General features: G+C 44.8%; 1 protein-coding gene across 1 annotated transcript; it reads left to right on the plus strand.

The window, feature by feature from the left end:
* Positions 1 to 11,743: 11,743 nt before the first annotated feature.
* Positions 11,744 to 13,300, plus strand: LOC146817786 (zinc finger MYM-type protein 1-like). Its single transcript, XM_085609684.1, is given in 2 exon segments — positions 11,744 to 11,918; positions 11,997 to 13,300. Coding segments are annotated over 2 exon segments (1,479 nt in total).
* Positions 13,301 to 17,532: the final 4,232 nt, after the last annotated feature.

A 17,532-nucleotide genomic window follows, 5' to 3' on the forward strand; every position in this document is an offset into this window, starting at 1 on the left:
GTCAAACAGAAAAGGTAAATCGGTATTTAGAACAAAGCCTACACTGTTTAACATCTACCCTTACTTCTCAATGGGACCAAGCTCTTCCTTTAGCTGAGTTCTCGTATAACAATAGCACTTATGCTACTCTAGGTTGTTCTCCTTTTTATTTCCTAACTGTTTTCACCCACGCTCAATTCTAATCTTACCTCCATCACAAACCAATATCATACCCTCTGTCTCTGAAATATTAAACTAGTTACAGACCATACAGGACAAAGCACGGAAAAGTTTAGCCTGAAATAAAATAAGCACCAAAATACAAACTGACAAACACAGAACTCCCGAACCAGCTTATAACATTGGTGACCTAGTTTGATTGTCCACTCGTAATATCCATCTAGATGGCCCTACAAAGTTGAAACCACAACTTATAGGTCCTTTTCCTATTAAGCAGATCCTGAATCCAGTCACGATACAATTGCGTTTACCAGATGAATATTCAATACATCCAGTATTCCATGTATCCCTCATTAAACCATACCTTCCAATGATGCGTAAAGACAATCCCCCAACTCCAGTCATAGTGAATACTCATCTAGAGTATGAAGTACAACGCATTCTTGATGTCAAAAGAGTGCAGGGCAAATTATACTATTGCCTTGATTGCAAGGGTTATGACGCCTCTGAACGCCCATGGGAGCCTGCGTCTTATGTGCATGCCACTAGGCTAGTCTGACGTTTCCATGCTCTGCATCAAGACAAACCCTGCCCAGTGAGAAGACCTTTGGGGGTGGGGGGAACTGTTATGGGTCTAGCCACTGCCCAGCTTACCTCACAGTAAACCACAGTTCAGTTATGGGTTGTGTACAGTGAGATATAATGGTAGCTAATGCCGTTTACCACGTGCAAGTGACATATTGTTTAATGTTACGCCCAGAACTGGTTAAAAAAACCTTACTACATTTGTTGTATTGATACCAAGCCGAACACAGAGTAAACACGAGTTGCATACACAAGTATGTTAACGTGAAAGGCACTGACATCCTTCTCCTACAAGCGCGCACGTGTAAACTGTCAAAGCGTGCTACATGTGGAGGAAAACGACAGGGGTTGAAGCAAGGGTATTTAAACCGCTCCTGCCCTTTGAGACTTGCTTAGCCTCGTTGATCGGCACCACTTACCTGACTCCAGTTCCTCATCGGCGGCATCTCTGCCCGGGTTCCCCTTCCTAGCTCCGTCATCCTTCGACTGTCCTTGCTTCCAGCTGGTGTTCTCTCCGGCTTCCCCCTCCTTCCTGTTTCTCGGCTGGAGAGTCACAGACCCTGTTCAAGGAAACACAAAAGAATATAAAACGATCTGAATGGTTACACAACTAAAGCAAGGTAAAACAGACAAATCGCTTGCATAGTACTCCGGTGAGTGTAAAAACTTTTCCTTTACTTTAATTAGGCGCTAAGAGCTCGGACCATTTATGCAAAGAGTGAATTCATCTCAAGAGGATTAAGTGGCTTTATTACCACTCAGGTAAAAATAAGATTAACCGTAATTACGCTGAACTGTGAAACCAAGGAATTGAGACATTGGCACAAAGACTATTCTCCTGTGAAGACATTATAAGTGTTTGAAACTCTGTGCAACCTTTTATTTGATGTTTATTTGTTTGGATGCATTCCTTTTGAGAGAACGGCTGAATTAGAAACAGACTACCAGATCTTTGGATAGTAAGTAGGATTGCATATATGATAAGAAGAGAACCTGTAGAAGAAGGAATGCTCTCAGAAGTTATAGGTCTTGATTTTGTTTTTTAGGAAGATTATTCTCTTGTCTGAAAAGGTTCTTTAAGCAATGATAAAAGAGGTTATATTCAGACAACAACAACTTGCAATTATATAAAACAATCTAACAATATTATGTATGATATATTTAGTGTACTACAGAATATGTAAACCATGCTCCGAGATCTTCATGTAATTGCTCATATGTATCCTCTCTCTTTCTCTCTTTATGCTCAGTGGCAATACAAAGAACAGTTTCTCTGAACCAGGGTAGTACACGCTCTGAAATTCCTGATTCCCCAAGATCCAAAGTATCTCTAGGTATTTCAAGAGAGAGAACCATCTGGCGCAGGGAGGCAGTCCAGTATCATTATTTTTCTTGTCTCTCTTTCTCATCCCAATCCCCTTTCCCCCGTGGGCTTCCGGATTGGCGGTGTGTGTTTCTACTTATTGCCTTTCCGTTTGGCCCCAGAGTACTAGAGGACTTATTGTCGCCAAAGAAGAACAACCTGGAGTGCAGGTGAGTGGCCAGTCATAACAAAAAGACTGCCACAGGGGTTCAACATGGCAGAGCTGAGGGTCCCAGAGGCCGGCATCCCCTGTATCCACAGAGGCAGGTCAGTAAAAGTCCATGGTGGCCCGGCTAGGGCCCCCACTATCCACGGATTGCTCCAGCAGGTAACAGGCATAGAAATGGGTGGCCATGATACGGAAACCTATCTTTAGGAAGGTAGGACCCATGACAGCAGATAAGCCAACAGCAGGGGGCTTGAGGCACCGACCCGTCAATCCTGTAGCCCCAGTGGTACAAGCAGTTAATCCCCTTGCGGACTCCCATGGCTCCACCAGGGCTAGATACCCAAGCAGCACTATGTGTAGTCAAAGGCAGGGAAAGGGGCACAGGATGGGGCCTGCCACCCACAGCTTCCAAGAGAGTCACAGAAACAGGGGCCCATCGGCACCCCACCAGCCGCCCAAAGTCTGTGCACCCACCTTTTGGCCCCACGGGCTCCAGGCCTCTAATCCGGTGATACAGTCCCAGACCCTTTAGTTCACAGTGACCCTGTCTCTTCAGCCGAAGTCGAGCAGAAGCCAGTGGGGGCTTGAAGCTCCCAAGGGGATTCAATGCCGTCCAAACGGTGCGGCAGCCGACAGGCCAGGGAGCTATGGGCAGAGCACCAGCCCAGTGTTTACCGTGAGGGCCTCGGCCATGCGGCTCAAGGCGGAGCCCGATGCAACGCACCTCTGGGCTCCACTGGGGCGCCCTAATGGTGGCAGGGCTCTCTCTGCACCCCAGGGAATGCCAGCCAGGATGAATTGGAATCTTCTTCCGAGGAGTCAGGAGCTCAATGAGGGATGACAGCCATCTTGGCCACCCAGGCCACGCCCTCCCCAGATTCTTGTTCATAGGGAACATGGGACGCAACACAAGTTCTAGGCCTAGAGCCCTCACACCTACGGCAGAAGGCAAACCGCAAACCACGCTGATTGCCTTGTCATACTTAGTTAAATGCAAAGGATCCTCCCAAAACCCACTGATAACAAGTGGAAAAATGTTTTGAAAGGGAGTTTTCAATATTAGGTCAAGTGTTAAGCCACTATGCTCTCACTTGTTCTTGATTGATTCTTGGCAAATAATAGTATTTGCTCCACTTTTTCTTTTTCATTGTATGCTATTGAGCTTTTTACAAATAACAAACATAACAAAGACATATAGAATTCAGTGAGACATAAGATTCACATGTGGAATTATTCATAGGTCCGAAGTTATTCCAAGACATTAATAAATGGAACCAAGACTCTGACCTGTTTATCACATAGTAACATTTTAATGCCCATTTGGCTGTCAAGGAAAAACAGATAAAGTATTTCAATTTCCCTTCAATCTTCTATGTCTGACCCATCATCCATGGGGTGATACCCATCATCTTGGAACATACCTAGTAATTGGTCCCAGTGCATTATAGCCTCAGACACCCCATTATCATTGTGTGATAGCCGCATGTGTTGTTCTTCCACAGCCCCCACTCCATTAGGTCTGTGTCAGCAACGTGGCCTTCACCCCCATCCATCAGATGGCCAACCGCCTCTTTGCTAATCATAAGGTTAGCTGGGCTAATCTATAGGGGATCTCGTGACCGCTAGGGCTCACCACCACTCCCAGTAGATAGGCAAGTGGTGTCAGTGGAATACTGGTTACCGTGGTCCCTCCTATGCAGGGTACCACAAGTGCCCAGTATGTTTGAACCTGAGCACACTCACAAGCTAAATGTAGAACAAGCATTGGCATAGCCAATGGGTCTCGCCTTTGGGACCTTATAAGTGTTTAGTTATCCAGCACAATATCCTTGGTGCAACAACATCAACTGGTGCATGGCTAAACACTTATAAGGTCCCAAAGGCAAAACCTATTGGCTCTGCCAATGCTTGTTTAGGTTGTATTATATAGGTTTATTTTGGATGGCCTAAAGAGGTGACTTCGTTATTCAGTCTGTCGACAAAGACATATTTACCCATTTTGGATGTTGTTAACACAGTCCAACCTCAAAGCAGGAATGGAGAACTGTGAGGAGAATGAACTACATCCTCTAAAAACTGATAACGTGGCATAAATAATTTATAACAGAAATGAACATCTCACCCGTAAACATAAACACTAGACAACTGCAGGTTTTCAAAGTATGCTATGACTAAGACCAAAAATCCCATCACCTGATTATGTTAAAAGCGAGAGCTCCTGACCCACTACAGAATGCACCAGCAAATCATTTCTCTCACTCGAAAAATATTCACTATTTAAAAATGACAAATATTTGCAGCGTCCCGCATTCCAACGTCCAAACAATCCCTTTCAACAAATGTCCATTGTAAAGGACAAAACAGGGACTTAGAGTGAAATGGATACTAAGTTGCAAAAAAGGAGCATATCTTTCCATGTAGCAGCCCTTTATCAGCACTAAAGCCGAACATTCAGCAACATCAAGGGGGCAACAATCCTATGAGCTCAGACAAGTGAATCCAGATCTTCATTTGGATGCGTGGAGTGCTGACTGGTCACGCATTGCATTGATATCACGATATTACCACAGAAAATATTGGAGGTGCCTAATTAATACTGTGCTCACTAGGAGAGGTTTGAGTAACAATATTCACTTACTACTTGTTAAAACACTTCTTAAACATCACTATCAGAAAATATCAACACTTTTACCCTTACTAGACGTCTGAGGTGTTGCTATAAGTTAGTTTTAAAAGGGAAGTGGAGTAAAATCATAGCATTGTAGTGCTAAGCCTGTTTCCTTAACTGTAAACTGACAGCACTTAGATGAAGGGCTTACTAACCTGCATTTTTCTGCCTTTCTAATTGGCAGTGAAATTTATGAGCGATTCAAGTGCACCGTGAGCAGCAGGCATGTAGAAAGTCCATGTCTACGGGTGCCTTGCTTTGAAGCCATCATCAGAGCAGCTCCCGCATTAACAGGAGAGGCGAAGTGCTTCAGCAAAAACAGGAGAACTCTGAAAGCAAAGGCGCATTCCCAGTAAAAACTTCCAACGTCGGCTATTACTCAATATGTGCTTGTGCTTTTAACGTGCTCGCTCATCAGGCAATTTTACAGTACATGTACAAAGCACGAATTACATCCAGAAATGCAGAGCATTCAGAAGGGTGGAGTCTGCCACGCTCAAGCAGCACCGTGCAACTTCTCTGAGCTCCAAAGATTAAATGTGTAACAGGCACACACATACACAACATAGACACCCAGGCACATACACCAACTGATTTCCAGGTACCTTTGCTCAAAGCCCAACAGAGATGAAGGGGGCCAAAAGCCATATATACACAGAGCCAGATATATACAGATGGATACATCACTTATGCACACTAATGTTATGATGGATTATTGTAATTACATTTATATAGCGCTTACTACCCCTGATGACGCGTTGAAGCGCTTTTCGGCGAGTAGCACGCTACTCCCGAACACAAAAAGGATTAGTGGTGAATTAGTATAGGGAAATATGAAATGAGTTGCGCTGCTTTGTGCTTTAGTGTAGAGTTGTGAGTTGGTGGTTGAGTGGCACAGGTGGTAATCTACTGCTTGGGACATGTAGGGTGTGTTGAGGTGCTTGAGTTACACCGAAGGGTAGTGGGGTTCGTTGCTGGGATAGGAGTGGTAGTTCAAGGAAGGAGTTGAGGAGTGCTGTTAGTAGTGGGGCAGGGGTGATGCTGGGTGGGGTCAGTGCAGGTTTCCTGCAAAGACTCACAGGTGGGTGACAATACTCAGACCAGCCTTCAGGTCACCTTTAATTGCAGTTACATGAAGTGACGGCCACAGGCAGTGCTGCGGCCGCGTGGCACTGGCATACATCATGCGCTCTCCATTTTCTATCAGGGCGTGTAGAGAAAGTTAGAAAGACTGCGGGCAAGCATTAATATTCCCAAATCTGTTAGGAATTTCAAATTGCTGCTGGGAATTAGGTAAATAATTAATAAGGATAAGGATACAGTATCCGCTCCCGATGCGGCCTTTGATGCACGGTTTGATCGGCCCCTCCCATCGCCTCTCTCAGTTTACTTTGGTCCGAGAAGGGTTTACATATCACACAGCGAACGAAAATAGATCTCCAAAGCTCATGGTTGGAAAAACAGGCAGCCTGCAATTGGAGCAAATAAAGTTAATTTGCAGTTGTCCAAACTTCACAGGGTTCCATGGTATCTCAAAGCTGCATCTTTCTATGAGGGCAACACTAAACGTGTTTAAAAGCTGAGTTTCTAGTCTGGAATGCTCTGATTTGTATGATCTGAGGACACGCCTGATCCCGTAGGGGAGTCAAACCAACTCCACCGGGCTCCAGATTAAAATCCTTCTCAATTATTTCTTGGAGATAAGCTGTGAATCTTTGAAAAAAATCTTTCACTGGTGGTTTTCAGTGGCTGCCGTTTAGGATGGAATTACAATAAGAGAGTTGTGTAATTAACACACTAAGGCAAGCAACGCATAGTAGCATGTACAGTCATATGAATGCACATGCAGACACAAATGAAAGGCAAAACAAAAGGAAAAACCAAGAGATGAAAGGACTGGCGGATGCCGGGTGTGTGGATGGAGAAACAAGTGTTAAAGAGGAGCAAAGTGACTGAGAAAGGGAGATCGCAATAACAGCAAGCATCCGCGAACGAAAGTGAAAGCACCAGGATGTGTAGAGCTTTCCAATATCTTCCGGTCGAGTTCAAACAATATAAAACCTGTTAAAACAAGCGCACGTGCCTCACGCTGAAAGTTTTTTTTAAAAAGCATCAAAGAAAGAAATGGGCGGGAGGGTTGTGAGAGAGTAACAGCAGCTGTGCACACTCGTGCTTTGGCACCATCCGCCTTGTGGGAGCGAGCAACAGCCAATTGGCATGCGCGCCGCTGCTCGCTCCCGCAAGGTGGATGCCACCACAAGCACGAGTATGTGCTTCCAAAAAGAGCAGAGCGACAGCTAAAGGTCCTCCTATGCAGCGCATGCGCGCTGCTTAGGCGAGACCTAAAAATGGCTCCAACCACCCCACAACGTGCACAAGTAGCACCCCTTGTGGGGGTCTATTTTGTTGAGGTTATATGGAGTAACGTATGTGTGATAAAGAAAATAGAAGTGTAAGAGTTTAAACCGGTTGTTACAGGACACAGAACGAACATAGTTTAACGCAGTTTCCCAGTCTGTATCAGAGATGGGAGCTCCTATGTCTCTCTCCCAGGCTTTCCGCATGGGGTACTGTTGCGGTTGCATATCATGCCCAAGGGCTTTGTAAAAATGGGTAATTAGATGGCTCCCCTCTCCCCACCCAATGAGACATTCAAGGACCCACGAGGGTCGAGGGGCTCCCAGGAAGTCCACCTAGAGGTCTTTTGCCACGCTCTCCAGCTTGGCATAATGGAGAACATGTGCTGGTTCCACCCCAAAGAGTCTTGTGCATTTTGAAAGGATATAAAGGTGTCCCCCCGGGGTAAAGGTCACCCGCCTCCAGACATCCCTCCACCTGCCATAGACATGGGGGTGTCAATGCTTCTGAAGAGCTCCGGGTACAATAGCTTCAATTTCCAACTGAAAGGGAAGACTATGTGGACTCTGTTGGTGGAACTCTCTGTCCCAGGTTGCACTGCTGGAGAAGCAGGAGCCCAGCTTACCTGGGCTGCGTCACGCTCTGAAAAGCGCTGCCCCTCTACCATGGAGCAGGAAGACTTTGTGGACTCTGTTGTTGGCAGGACTTTGTGTCCTAGGTTGCACGGCCAAAGCAGGAGGAGCCGAGCTTACACGCACAACGTCGCGCTCTGAAAAGCGCTGCCTCTCTACTGCGGAACGGGACGCACACGGGCCACCCCCGGGAAAACCCACGCCAAGGGCAGGCTCGTCCGTGCCCTTCAGAGGCCGGAGGAGGCCGGGCCACCCTCTTGGTCTCCTGGTTTAACCCTCCACTGTACACACAGCCAGCCATTGAAGAGACACTGAACAGCATCGTAGAGCAGCCGAGAAACTCAAATTCTATCTTCCTTCTGGCACAAAGGTGGCCAAGCTGGGTTGCCTGCTATAGACCGGGTATCAAACATCTCATCGCCTGTGCTGTGTATTAGTCCATGTTCTCCTTTGTCCTTACGTTGGTACAGTCAGGTCCAACCAAGTCCAGGTAGCACCGATATGAGGTTCTTACCCCTGTTGTTCAGCATCCTGCCTTTGACCTATGGGTGCTGTCATAACTGAACTCGGCCTCATGGGGAAATGTAAGACAGCAGTATCAGCCCCTGTGGCTCCGGTGATAACCACAATAGACTCCTCCTTGTTGCACGCCGGCTCTCCCACTCCCCTGCAAAACAGCTGCTCCCCTGCTTACCTAGTCCAGCCTTAATTTTGTGTAGCTCAGAGCTGGTGGAACTGGCTGAGACAGTCGGGGGGGGGGTCCCCTTATATATACTCCCCTGGTCAGAAATTAGTCAGGTTAGCAGATGCTCCTGACGTCATGGATAAGGCTAGCAGGGCACAATCAGTAACAGTGCCAGTGTCTGGTCGTAGCATGAGCACCATCAAGCCAGTGACACCTTACCTTCTTGCCCAGGTGGGGGGTACTAGTGAGGGTACCGCTATTGGGGACAAACAGAAGTGTTCCCTGACAGGGAGTAAGGCAAAGTACCCTAGAACGGAGGCTTTGATGTCTACTTCATTGGGTGCCCAGGATCTGCCTAAAGCTGATCTGGCAGCCATGTTGGAAGCATTTGTGGGTCCTCTTTTGGCAGGATTTGACTCCAAACCGGAACTGATCAAGCTTCATTTGGTCTCCATTGAGAAGGAACTTCTTAATCTGGCTCAGCATAACACGATGGGCAGCAATGCAGATAACAACGGCCCTTTTGCCTCATCGGGACGTTTTACTAATAGGATCGTAACCAGCTTGGTCCATATATCATAAATCAGGAGCAGTGGCGTCACTAGAGGGGTGCGGACCGCACCGGGTGACATCACCACATGGGGTGACAACAAAATGCAAAATATTACTGTCTGTCTATGATTCTATGTCACTCTATGAAATTATTCTTAAGCATTGTTTCACCCAGCAACAGAAATTTATAAAAATATCTCTGTTCTGTTAGTTATAAACACAAAAACGTGTTATAGTTTTGTTTTGCGTCAACCCTAGTGACGCCGCTGCTGAGCCTCTGCTTTAAATCGCTATATAAATCAGGAGGAACCCTTACCTTGTCCAATTAGCTATACGACGTCGGCGTCCGGACGTCGATGACATTCGAAACGTCACTCACATGGCTCCCGGACCCGCCGTTTTCAACGCGTGTGAAGGGTGTTGTCGAAAGGAGCGCGTTTGATTTCCCTTTACATAAGATGCCCGGAGATCACCCTGTGCTTTGAAAGAGGAGCTTTGAATGTTGGATACGGTGCGCGCAGACAGGTAACGTGTTTCTGTTTGTCAACTTCTGGACAGAGCCTCAGAGGGCAACCGTGAAGTTCACTACTCAGAAAGAATACTATGGCAGGAACAGTTGGTACCACTCAAGACGTCTGTTTAAGCACTGCTGTTTTCTCCATGCAGCCAGTAATTGGTTCTGTAGTAAGATTCAAAGTATGACTGCCTGGCAGTGGCACAATTGGAATCGGTGTGTTTTTGCTCCAAAAGTGTGCACCTCTATCTTTGTATTATATTCAGGTTCCCTGTGTTGACCTTGCTTGATTGCCCGTGGGTAACATGTAAATAAAAACAAAGAGAGAAATGCCGGTGGAGCCCATCTTAGATTTCAATCCTTGTGTGCACTATAAGAGTCTTTCGAGAACAGATCATTATTGAACCTCACACGTTAGTCCTTCCTCTTGCAGAAAAGGTGCACGCAGTCAAGAGAAACCTTGTCAAGATCTGTAGCAGGTTTCTCTACTTCTGTCCTTTCACAGGAAGGAACGCTATTGCATAGATAACTCATAACTTAACTCCGAATTGTCATGTGATCAAGTGGAAAGATACTGGTAATGTTTACTGTGCATAATAAGTTGTGAGTTATCCGAGTTTATGTAGCATGTAATGCAAATCTAATCTGTGCTGGACTCATTAATGCAAGAAAGCCTAAAAACACTCGGGCACTGTATATAATGGGCCAGGAGATGCCTATATGTAATCTGCATCAGCATACCTGGGTTGGCAAGTACAGAAGGTCAACAGGGGTAGAACTGTTAGTTGTAGAGCCATGAGTTTACTGGTATCATATTTGTTCTTCTCCTTTTCTCTCATTTATTTAGACTCTCTGTAGGCTGATTTTTAGTCATTCATTTGGATTCATTAAGGGTTATTTTTTATTTTTTTTGTTTACATTTCTTTATTGACATTTAATCAAGAATCTCCACAAGTTGTATGTACAGAATACAAAGGTAAGTATTTTCATAAAGTGGACAATAGAACACTTCCCATCATGTATACAGATCCGGCATTACATATTTGCAAGGGAAGGGAGTCTCGTTTTTACTTAACATGGACTGCATGAATCGTTCAGACAAAAAAACAGTTACAATTATCAAAATTAAGTCTTTGCGTGGTTCTCTAACGGCCCAAACTTCTTTGCATGCCTAGTCACAAGAGGAGCAAGATGGTCAGTATTGAAAGGCCCTTCGAAGATTGTTGGTAGGGATTTTTCCAGAGATTTTTGGTAAAAGCTAAAATGCTTTCCCATCCATGAAAGTGTAAGTTTAGAAGAGTTTAGCCAATCTTAATAAATTGTTTTTATTTTCACCTACAATACTCTTAGGAAGCAATCCCGTCCACACCTCTCAGAGCGCCAGTTCTCAGTGAGCATTCGGATTGGTAGATCTAAAGATGAGTCTCTTTGAGAGTCCACTTCAAAGCGTACGGGGGGGACAGAGTGGTTAAGAACACAGTGGCGAAAAAACATTTATATGCTGCGCCTTTGTTGTCGTGCCCACCTTACTTACAAATGCTTATAAACAGTTTTCTATTATATTTCTACAATTAGTGATTAAACACTTAAACATCCAATAAATGAATGGAAGGAGGGCAGTCAGCAAGCTTTGGCCACCTTCCATGACGATTCCTCAGCTTGTTCCTCTTGTTTGCCTTCTTAACTGCATTGTAGAGCTCTAGCTCTTCAGCCTTCCAGAGTCCTAGATAACCTACTCCTTTTTAACGAAGGTAGAAGGCAGCGTTGCTGGTTGGCCCAAGCCTCATTTTTGTGAGTCAGAAACCTCTTTTTAACTTGGTTGTGCTTTCATCAGCCCACTGCCCACGCCCACTACACATGTTTTAAAACACGCTTTGCTTTGTTTTTGTCGTTGCTGTTGTTGCTGTTTTTAAAGTCGCTGTTTTTTTGGTAATAGTTCAAGGATATATTATATCAATCATGCCACATGGAATACATATATCAAAGAGACCAAGTGGATGCCAGCAAAGAAAAGCAAAAAAGGAAAAAAATGAATCACTCTCAACACTAAGTGGATCCATGCTTCAATATGTCAAGAGACCAGATGATGACCAGGGTTCATCAAAAGACACAGTTCCTCGGCCACCAATTGATAACGCTGATTCTGATGCTAGTGTTGAAATAGAAGAAAGTTTTGCAGAAAAACAAGGAAAGGAAATGGAAATTCAAATGGATGAATTTGAAGCAGAAGAGAGTACTGAAAGTGACTCTAACCATGATACTGTAAATGAGATGATGAATGAGGTTAAGGGGTAAAATTGGAATATTTTAGATGATGCTTCGTTTTGGAATATACCAGTTCCAGATCATTTGCGGGTTGTAATCATCAAAAGAGGAAGTGCTTCTTTCCAGAACAAAGATGGCCCTTTCAGAATTGCGACAAGGCAAGATCTAAAAGCAAAAGGAGATGTTCGCCAGCTATCAAAAGAGTGGTTTTACAAGCTGATGCCAAATGGCGAGAGTGTGTTGCGATCATGGATGGTTTACTCACTTGTCAGTGAGAAATGATATTGTTTTTGCTGCTGACTCCCTGCCGCTAATGCTACAGACACGACATCCAAATTTGTGACTAGGTTTCAGATGTGGTGGAAACTGAGCCCGAAAGTGCATAATCATGAGACATCCGAAGAGCACTTACATTGCCCTGAAAAATGGAAAACATTGGCAGCAGGACTTAGACTGCACAAAACAATTGACGTCGAAAGTATTGCTTTGATGGGCATAGAGAAGAAAAAGTGGAGAGACATCTTCCACAGGTTGCTCGATATCACATTGTTTCTTGCCAAGCAGAATCTGGCATTCCGGAGCCACAATGAAGATGAATTTTCATTGAATAAAGGAAACTTTCTTGAAATGGTTGAGATGCTTTCTAAATATGACCCAGTGCTGAAAGAGCACCCAATGAGATTAAAGCGAAGCACATGTAAACTCAAAGCATCAGTATCTTATCTTGCACCAAAAACTCAGAATGAGTTTATACATGTCCTAGCAAATCATGTGAAGGAGAAGCTTGACATAGATATAAAATCTGCCAGGTATTTTGGGATCATGTTCGATAGCACACCTGACACATCACAAACTGACCAAATGTCCGAAGTGAACAGATATGTAAAAATCCAAAATAGGAAAGTTGAAGTAAGAGAAGTGTTTCTGGGATTTTTCCCTTTAAGGGGGGAAAAAGCTGTTGACCTCAGTTCTGATATTCTTAAAAATCTGGAAAGTGATGGATTCGACATTATGATGTGCCGCGCTCAAGGTTACGATAATGCTGCCACTATGGCTGGAATCCATGGGGGTGTACAAGCCATTTTGAAAAGAAAGAACAGGAAAGTTATTTTTAATGGATGTGTGGACCATTCGCTTAACTTGTGCGGCCAACACTCTTTTGCTGAAAATGCTTTGTGTGTGACTTTTTTTGGAACTCTTGAGACAATGTTTTCCTTCTTTGCTGCTTCCACTCACCGATGGGATGTTTTTATGGACCACACTGGATTCTCAGTGAAAAGACTATCAACAACACTCTGGAGTGCTCATCATGCTGCAGTAAAGGCAGTGAAAGCAGGGAAAGAAATTTGATGAATGTGTTACAGCAATTGAAGCTCTATGTGATCCAGATGAAAATTTAGACACAAGAGGTACAGCCCGAGGTCTTCTGCCTGCTGTCTGCACTTTCACATTTCTGTGCTACCTCTACTTTTGGTGTGATGTACTTGAAGAAGTTAATCTGTACCTTCAGACTAAGGGCTTAACTCTTGACAAGGTGGTGACAAAGCTAGAGACGATAAGACTTTTTCTGTATGAGCAGCACAATCATCTAGTGGAACAGGCAATTGAATAGGATAGGCGCTTTTAAAATCAGACAAATATGGAATTTCAGTAGAGAGCAGACCCAGGTTCAAGAAGAGGATGACAGGTGAAAAGACAAGAGATGCTGGACTAACTCTGCAAGAAGAAAACAAGAGGGCGATGCTTTAGTGTGTTGATCATTTCCATTCTGAACTCCAGATCAGATCAAGAGCCATCACGGAAGTAGCAGCCATGTTTGAGGCTGTTCAAGCCAAGAGTTTGATATCTGCCACTGAAGAAGAGTTACTGGTGTCCATTCCAAAATTGTCCACTTTCTATGATGAGTTATCCGAGGGAGAGCTTTTATTAGAAATACCAAGGCTGAGAAGGCACCTGAAGGCAGCAGAGATTGATCTCAAAGAAGCCAAAGACTGGTCAGTGTTTGATGTTTTGAAATTCATAGCTGAATGGGACTTCCTAGATTCTCTCTCATATCTCTCAGTGGGCCTACAATTATTTCTTACGATCTGTGTGCCTATGGCTTCATGTGAGAGGAGTTTTTCAAAGCTGAAGTTTATAAAGAACTATTTGCGCACTACCATGGGACAGTCAAGGCTTTCTGATCTTGCAATATTATCAATTGAAAGTGATTTGGTGAAAGGAGTTGATTTCGATAAGGAAATTAACAAGTTTGCAGCTTTAAAGGCCAGGAAAGTAAAGTTCTGATTAGTCGAGATTTAATGTGACATTGTAATTTGTATTGTTGCATACTATTCTGCCAGTTGCTGATTGTACAAACCCAATACAGAACGGTTACAACCTTATCTCCTGTAACAGTAAAATTTAAAGTTTAATGTTCAAATAAAAATAAAAAAGTAACATTTTCTATGTAGTTCTTACTTCTTAGTTCTTAACTTCTTACAATCTTTTACCTCCAACCTTGAATTTAATTTTTCTTCTATGGCCTTTGTAAATATAGGACCTAAATTTACAAACGTTACTAAGGATTCTGTATGGTCCCATTATTTGGCGCTGGCGGACTCGGAGGAGGTCCATCATGGGCTAAGTCGTGAAGGGGGTGATACCAACCCTAGTGACGCCGCTGATCAGGAGGCCCCACCGTCTCACCCCCACTTTCAGGAGAGCACCCTCCAGCCCACACGGCCACCCCTGCTTTTGACCACAAAGGAAGGGTCAAAGGAAGAAGCATCCCCTCTAGAGAACCCTCGGATGAAGACCCAACCAGGCAGTAACAGGGCTTCAAGGAGGGAGTCTGGGTTAAGAGGGGCACCCACTCCACTAAATGGAGCACCAAGCATGCAGACTAAGGGCCCAACTACCCTCTAGTTACCACCGGAAGCAACACTGTATGTCGTGGTCCTGGGCAATGTACCCGTGTTAAAGCCTGGTGCCACCAAAGATTTCCATCAGCTAAAGAATAAAGTACTGCACTGGTTGAACAATAACACAATCTCGGGGTTTAGAGTGGAAAGATTCATCAACATGGTGTGGAGAGTTGCCTGGGTTGGGGGTCCAAAAACAATTGTGGTGGTGAAGTGTTATAATCAATTTTAATCTACCACATCTGGCAGAGAGAATTCTTCATGAGGCCAGCTCTTGTACCACCCTGGGCCCTGCCATTTCCATCATGGCCCTCCACTTGCGTTTCTGACCCACGCTACCTGTAACACCTCCAAGATCATGGCGCCCAAGAGGGCCTCCTGGTCCGGCCCATCGTGACTGGCAATTGGTGACCCTACCTGTTCAAGTCTCAAATGTCTTTGCCCATCTGGGGCTCTTAAACAATTGTGACTGACTCCCAGTGTCAGTACCGGTGAACACGACGGTTCCCACTTTGCATCCCAACCTCTTTTATCAGCCTGATCAAGGCAGTCTTGGAGGCAATTTTTTGGACGGTAATTACTGTAATCTCATCTCATGGAACATAGCCGGTCTAGCAAGCAAGTACATGGACCCAAGATGGTGCTGTCTTGTAATAAAGTTTGATGTTATATGTTTGCAGGAGATGTGGGCTATCAAAAACTCCTATTTCTTTGAGGGGTACAAGTCCTTTTTTGTGCCCGCTACCCCTTCGAGGGCTGGTCGACACAAGGGTGGCCTGGTTGTTTATGTTTCCCTTAGGCTGAAATGCAGTATTGTTGTACTGACCACACATAATCCATGTTTGCAGGCTTTGTTATTTTCAAGTGGGTTTCTGAATTTTTATAATGCCACATAGTCACTACCAGAGGTCTATAATATATCCCGTCTGGGCGCTTTCTTGACCAATCTTAACGTCCCCATTCGCCATACGACTCAACTTGTATTGGTGACGATTTTAATATCCATTTATGTTGGGATCCAAGCATGTGGGGTACAGGGGGTTTATCCTGTCTCCGCCTCTCAGGGATGCACTTAGAAAACAGTGGTCAGGGCGATAATTTAAATGCCCTAGTTAGTGAATTTGATCTTTTACCAGCAATGGTCAAACTGGACCCAGGTCAGATTGATATCACCCTCACATTCAAAGGGAACGGTAGCGACTCTTTTATTGATTTAATCTGTGTCTCTTCCCCCCTCTTTTACCTAATCTCGGAATTTACCATTAAAACGAGCATCCATAGTGACCATAACCCTTTGTGTTTGAAAGCCCGCTAGCCCTAGGGAGGGGGGGGCAGGGGGGGGAAGGGGGATTACTGCAAGCCACAGATTGGGTAGAAGGTTTAAATGGGCTCAGATTATTACGATTCTTTCCATGAGACCCTTTTAGTCAAATGTCAAAATGAGTTACAGATCTGTTTGGTCGCGCAGCTTGTGCCCGGAGAGTCTATTGTCAATGCCTTTGTAGCCATTTCCCGCTCCATAGCTGTTGTACTGAAGGCTCCTGTTCCCAAAGGGCACCCAGATAGGGCCCCAAGATTGTTCAATTCCGCCTGCTCGTGTGCAGCTCGATAGCTTAAGAAAGCACTAGGTACCACCCCAAGAGACATCCTCTGAGTAATAACCTGTAGAAAGCAGTATAAAGAAGCCCTGGATAGGCGAAAGGAGGCACTGAAGGATGATGCCTGGAGTAGGCTTATGGAGACTATTACCATAAAGAGCAGCACTAAGTTTTGGAGCATTGTCAATAGTCCCCTCCTGGCATCGGAACCGGCAAATGCCCTTGATGCCCACATTTCCGAGAATGAATGGGTTAGTTATTTCGAGGAAATGTTTTGGTGACCTCCGGCTCAGAGTGCCTCCCATGGAGCGGGAGTGGATAAATCAGCTCTAACAGTTTCTGAGGGTGAAGTCAGGCTGGGAATATCTGGGTTGACCCATAATAAGGCTCAGGACCAGATGGAATCCCCCCGATCTTCACATCTCCAACCTGGAGTTGTGGGCCTCTGTTCTCACCTCAGTTATCGATGCGGCCGTCAGTGTTGGTCCCCTGGCCTCTTGGGCCAACTCCATTATTGTCCCAGTTTTTAGAAAAGGGAACAGAGACAGCACGCACTGCTACAGGCCCATCTCCCTGTTGGACTCTGTGGTCAAAGTGGTTGGACGCATTGTACAAGACAGATTATCAAATTGGGCTCATGAGAATAACATCTTGTCAGAAGTCCAATATGGCTTTCGCCCTGGTCATTCAACCATAGATCAATGCTTATATCTACTTATGATCACAAACAAGTACACAGTAGCCCTCCTGGGTATCATCTATCTGGCCTATATGGACCTGTCCTCCAAGTTTTATTGTGTGAACAGATGCAAGTTGTGGCAGACCTTGCTATCCCTTGAGGTGGACAGGGACATCGTTCTTTTTTTTACAAGATCTCCATCGAGATGCGAAGGCTGCGGTCAGATATTCTAGTGATCTTAAGGTTACGCGCTTGTTTTCTATTCAGAGAGGGGTCCGACAGGGCTGCATCTTAGCTCCTTTTTTATTTAATGTATATATAAACAATCTTGAGAAGGTGTTATTGGAAGGTAGATTATCCCCAGGTGGGACGGCGTGGCCTTCCTGTTCTGCTGTACACAGA

The sequence above is a fragment of the Triturus cristatus genome, chromosome 6, assembly GCF_964204655.1.
Source record: "Triturus cristatus chromosome 6, aTriCri1.1, whole genome shotgun sequence".
NCBI classification, from domain to species: Eukaryota; Metazoa; Chordata; class Amphibia; order Caudata; family Salamandridae; genus Triturus; species Triturus cristatus.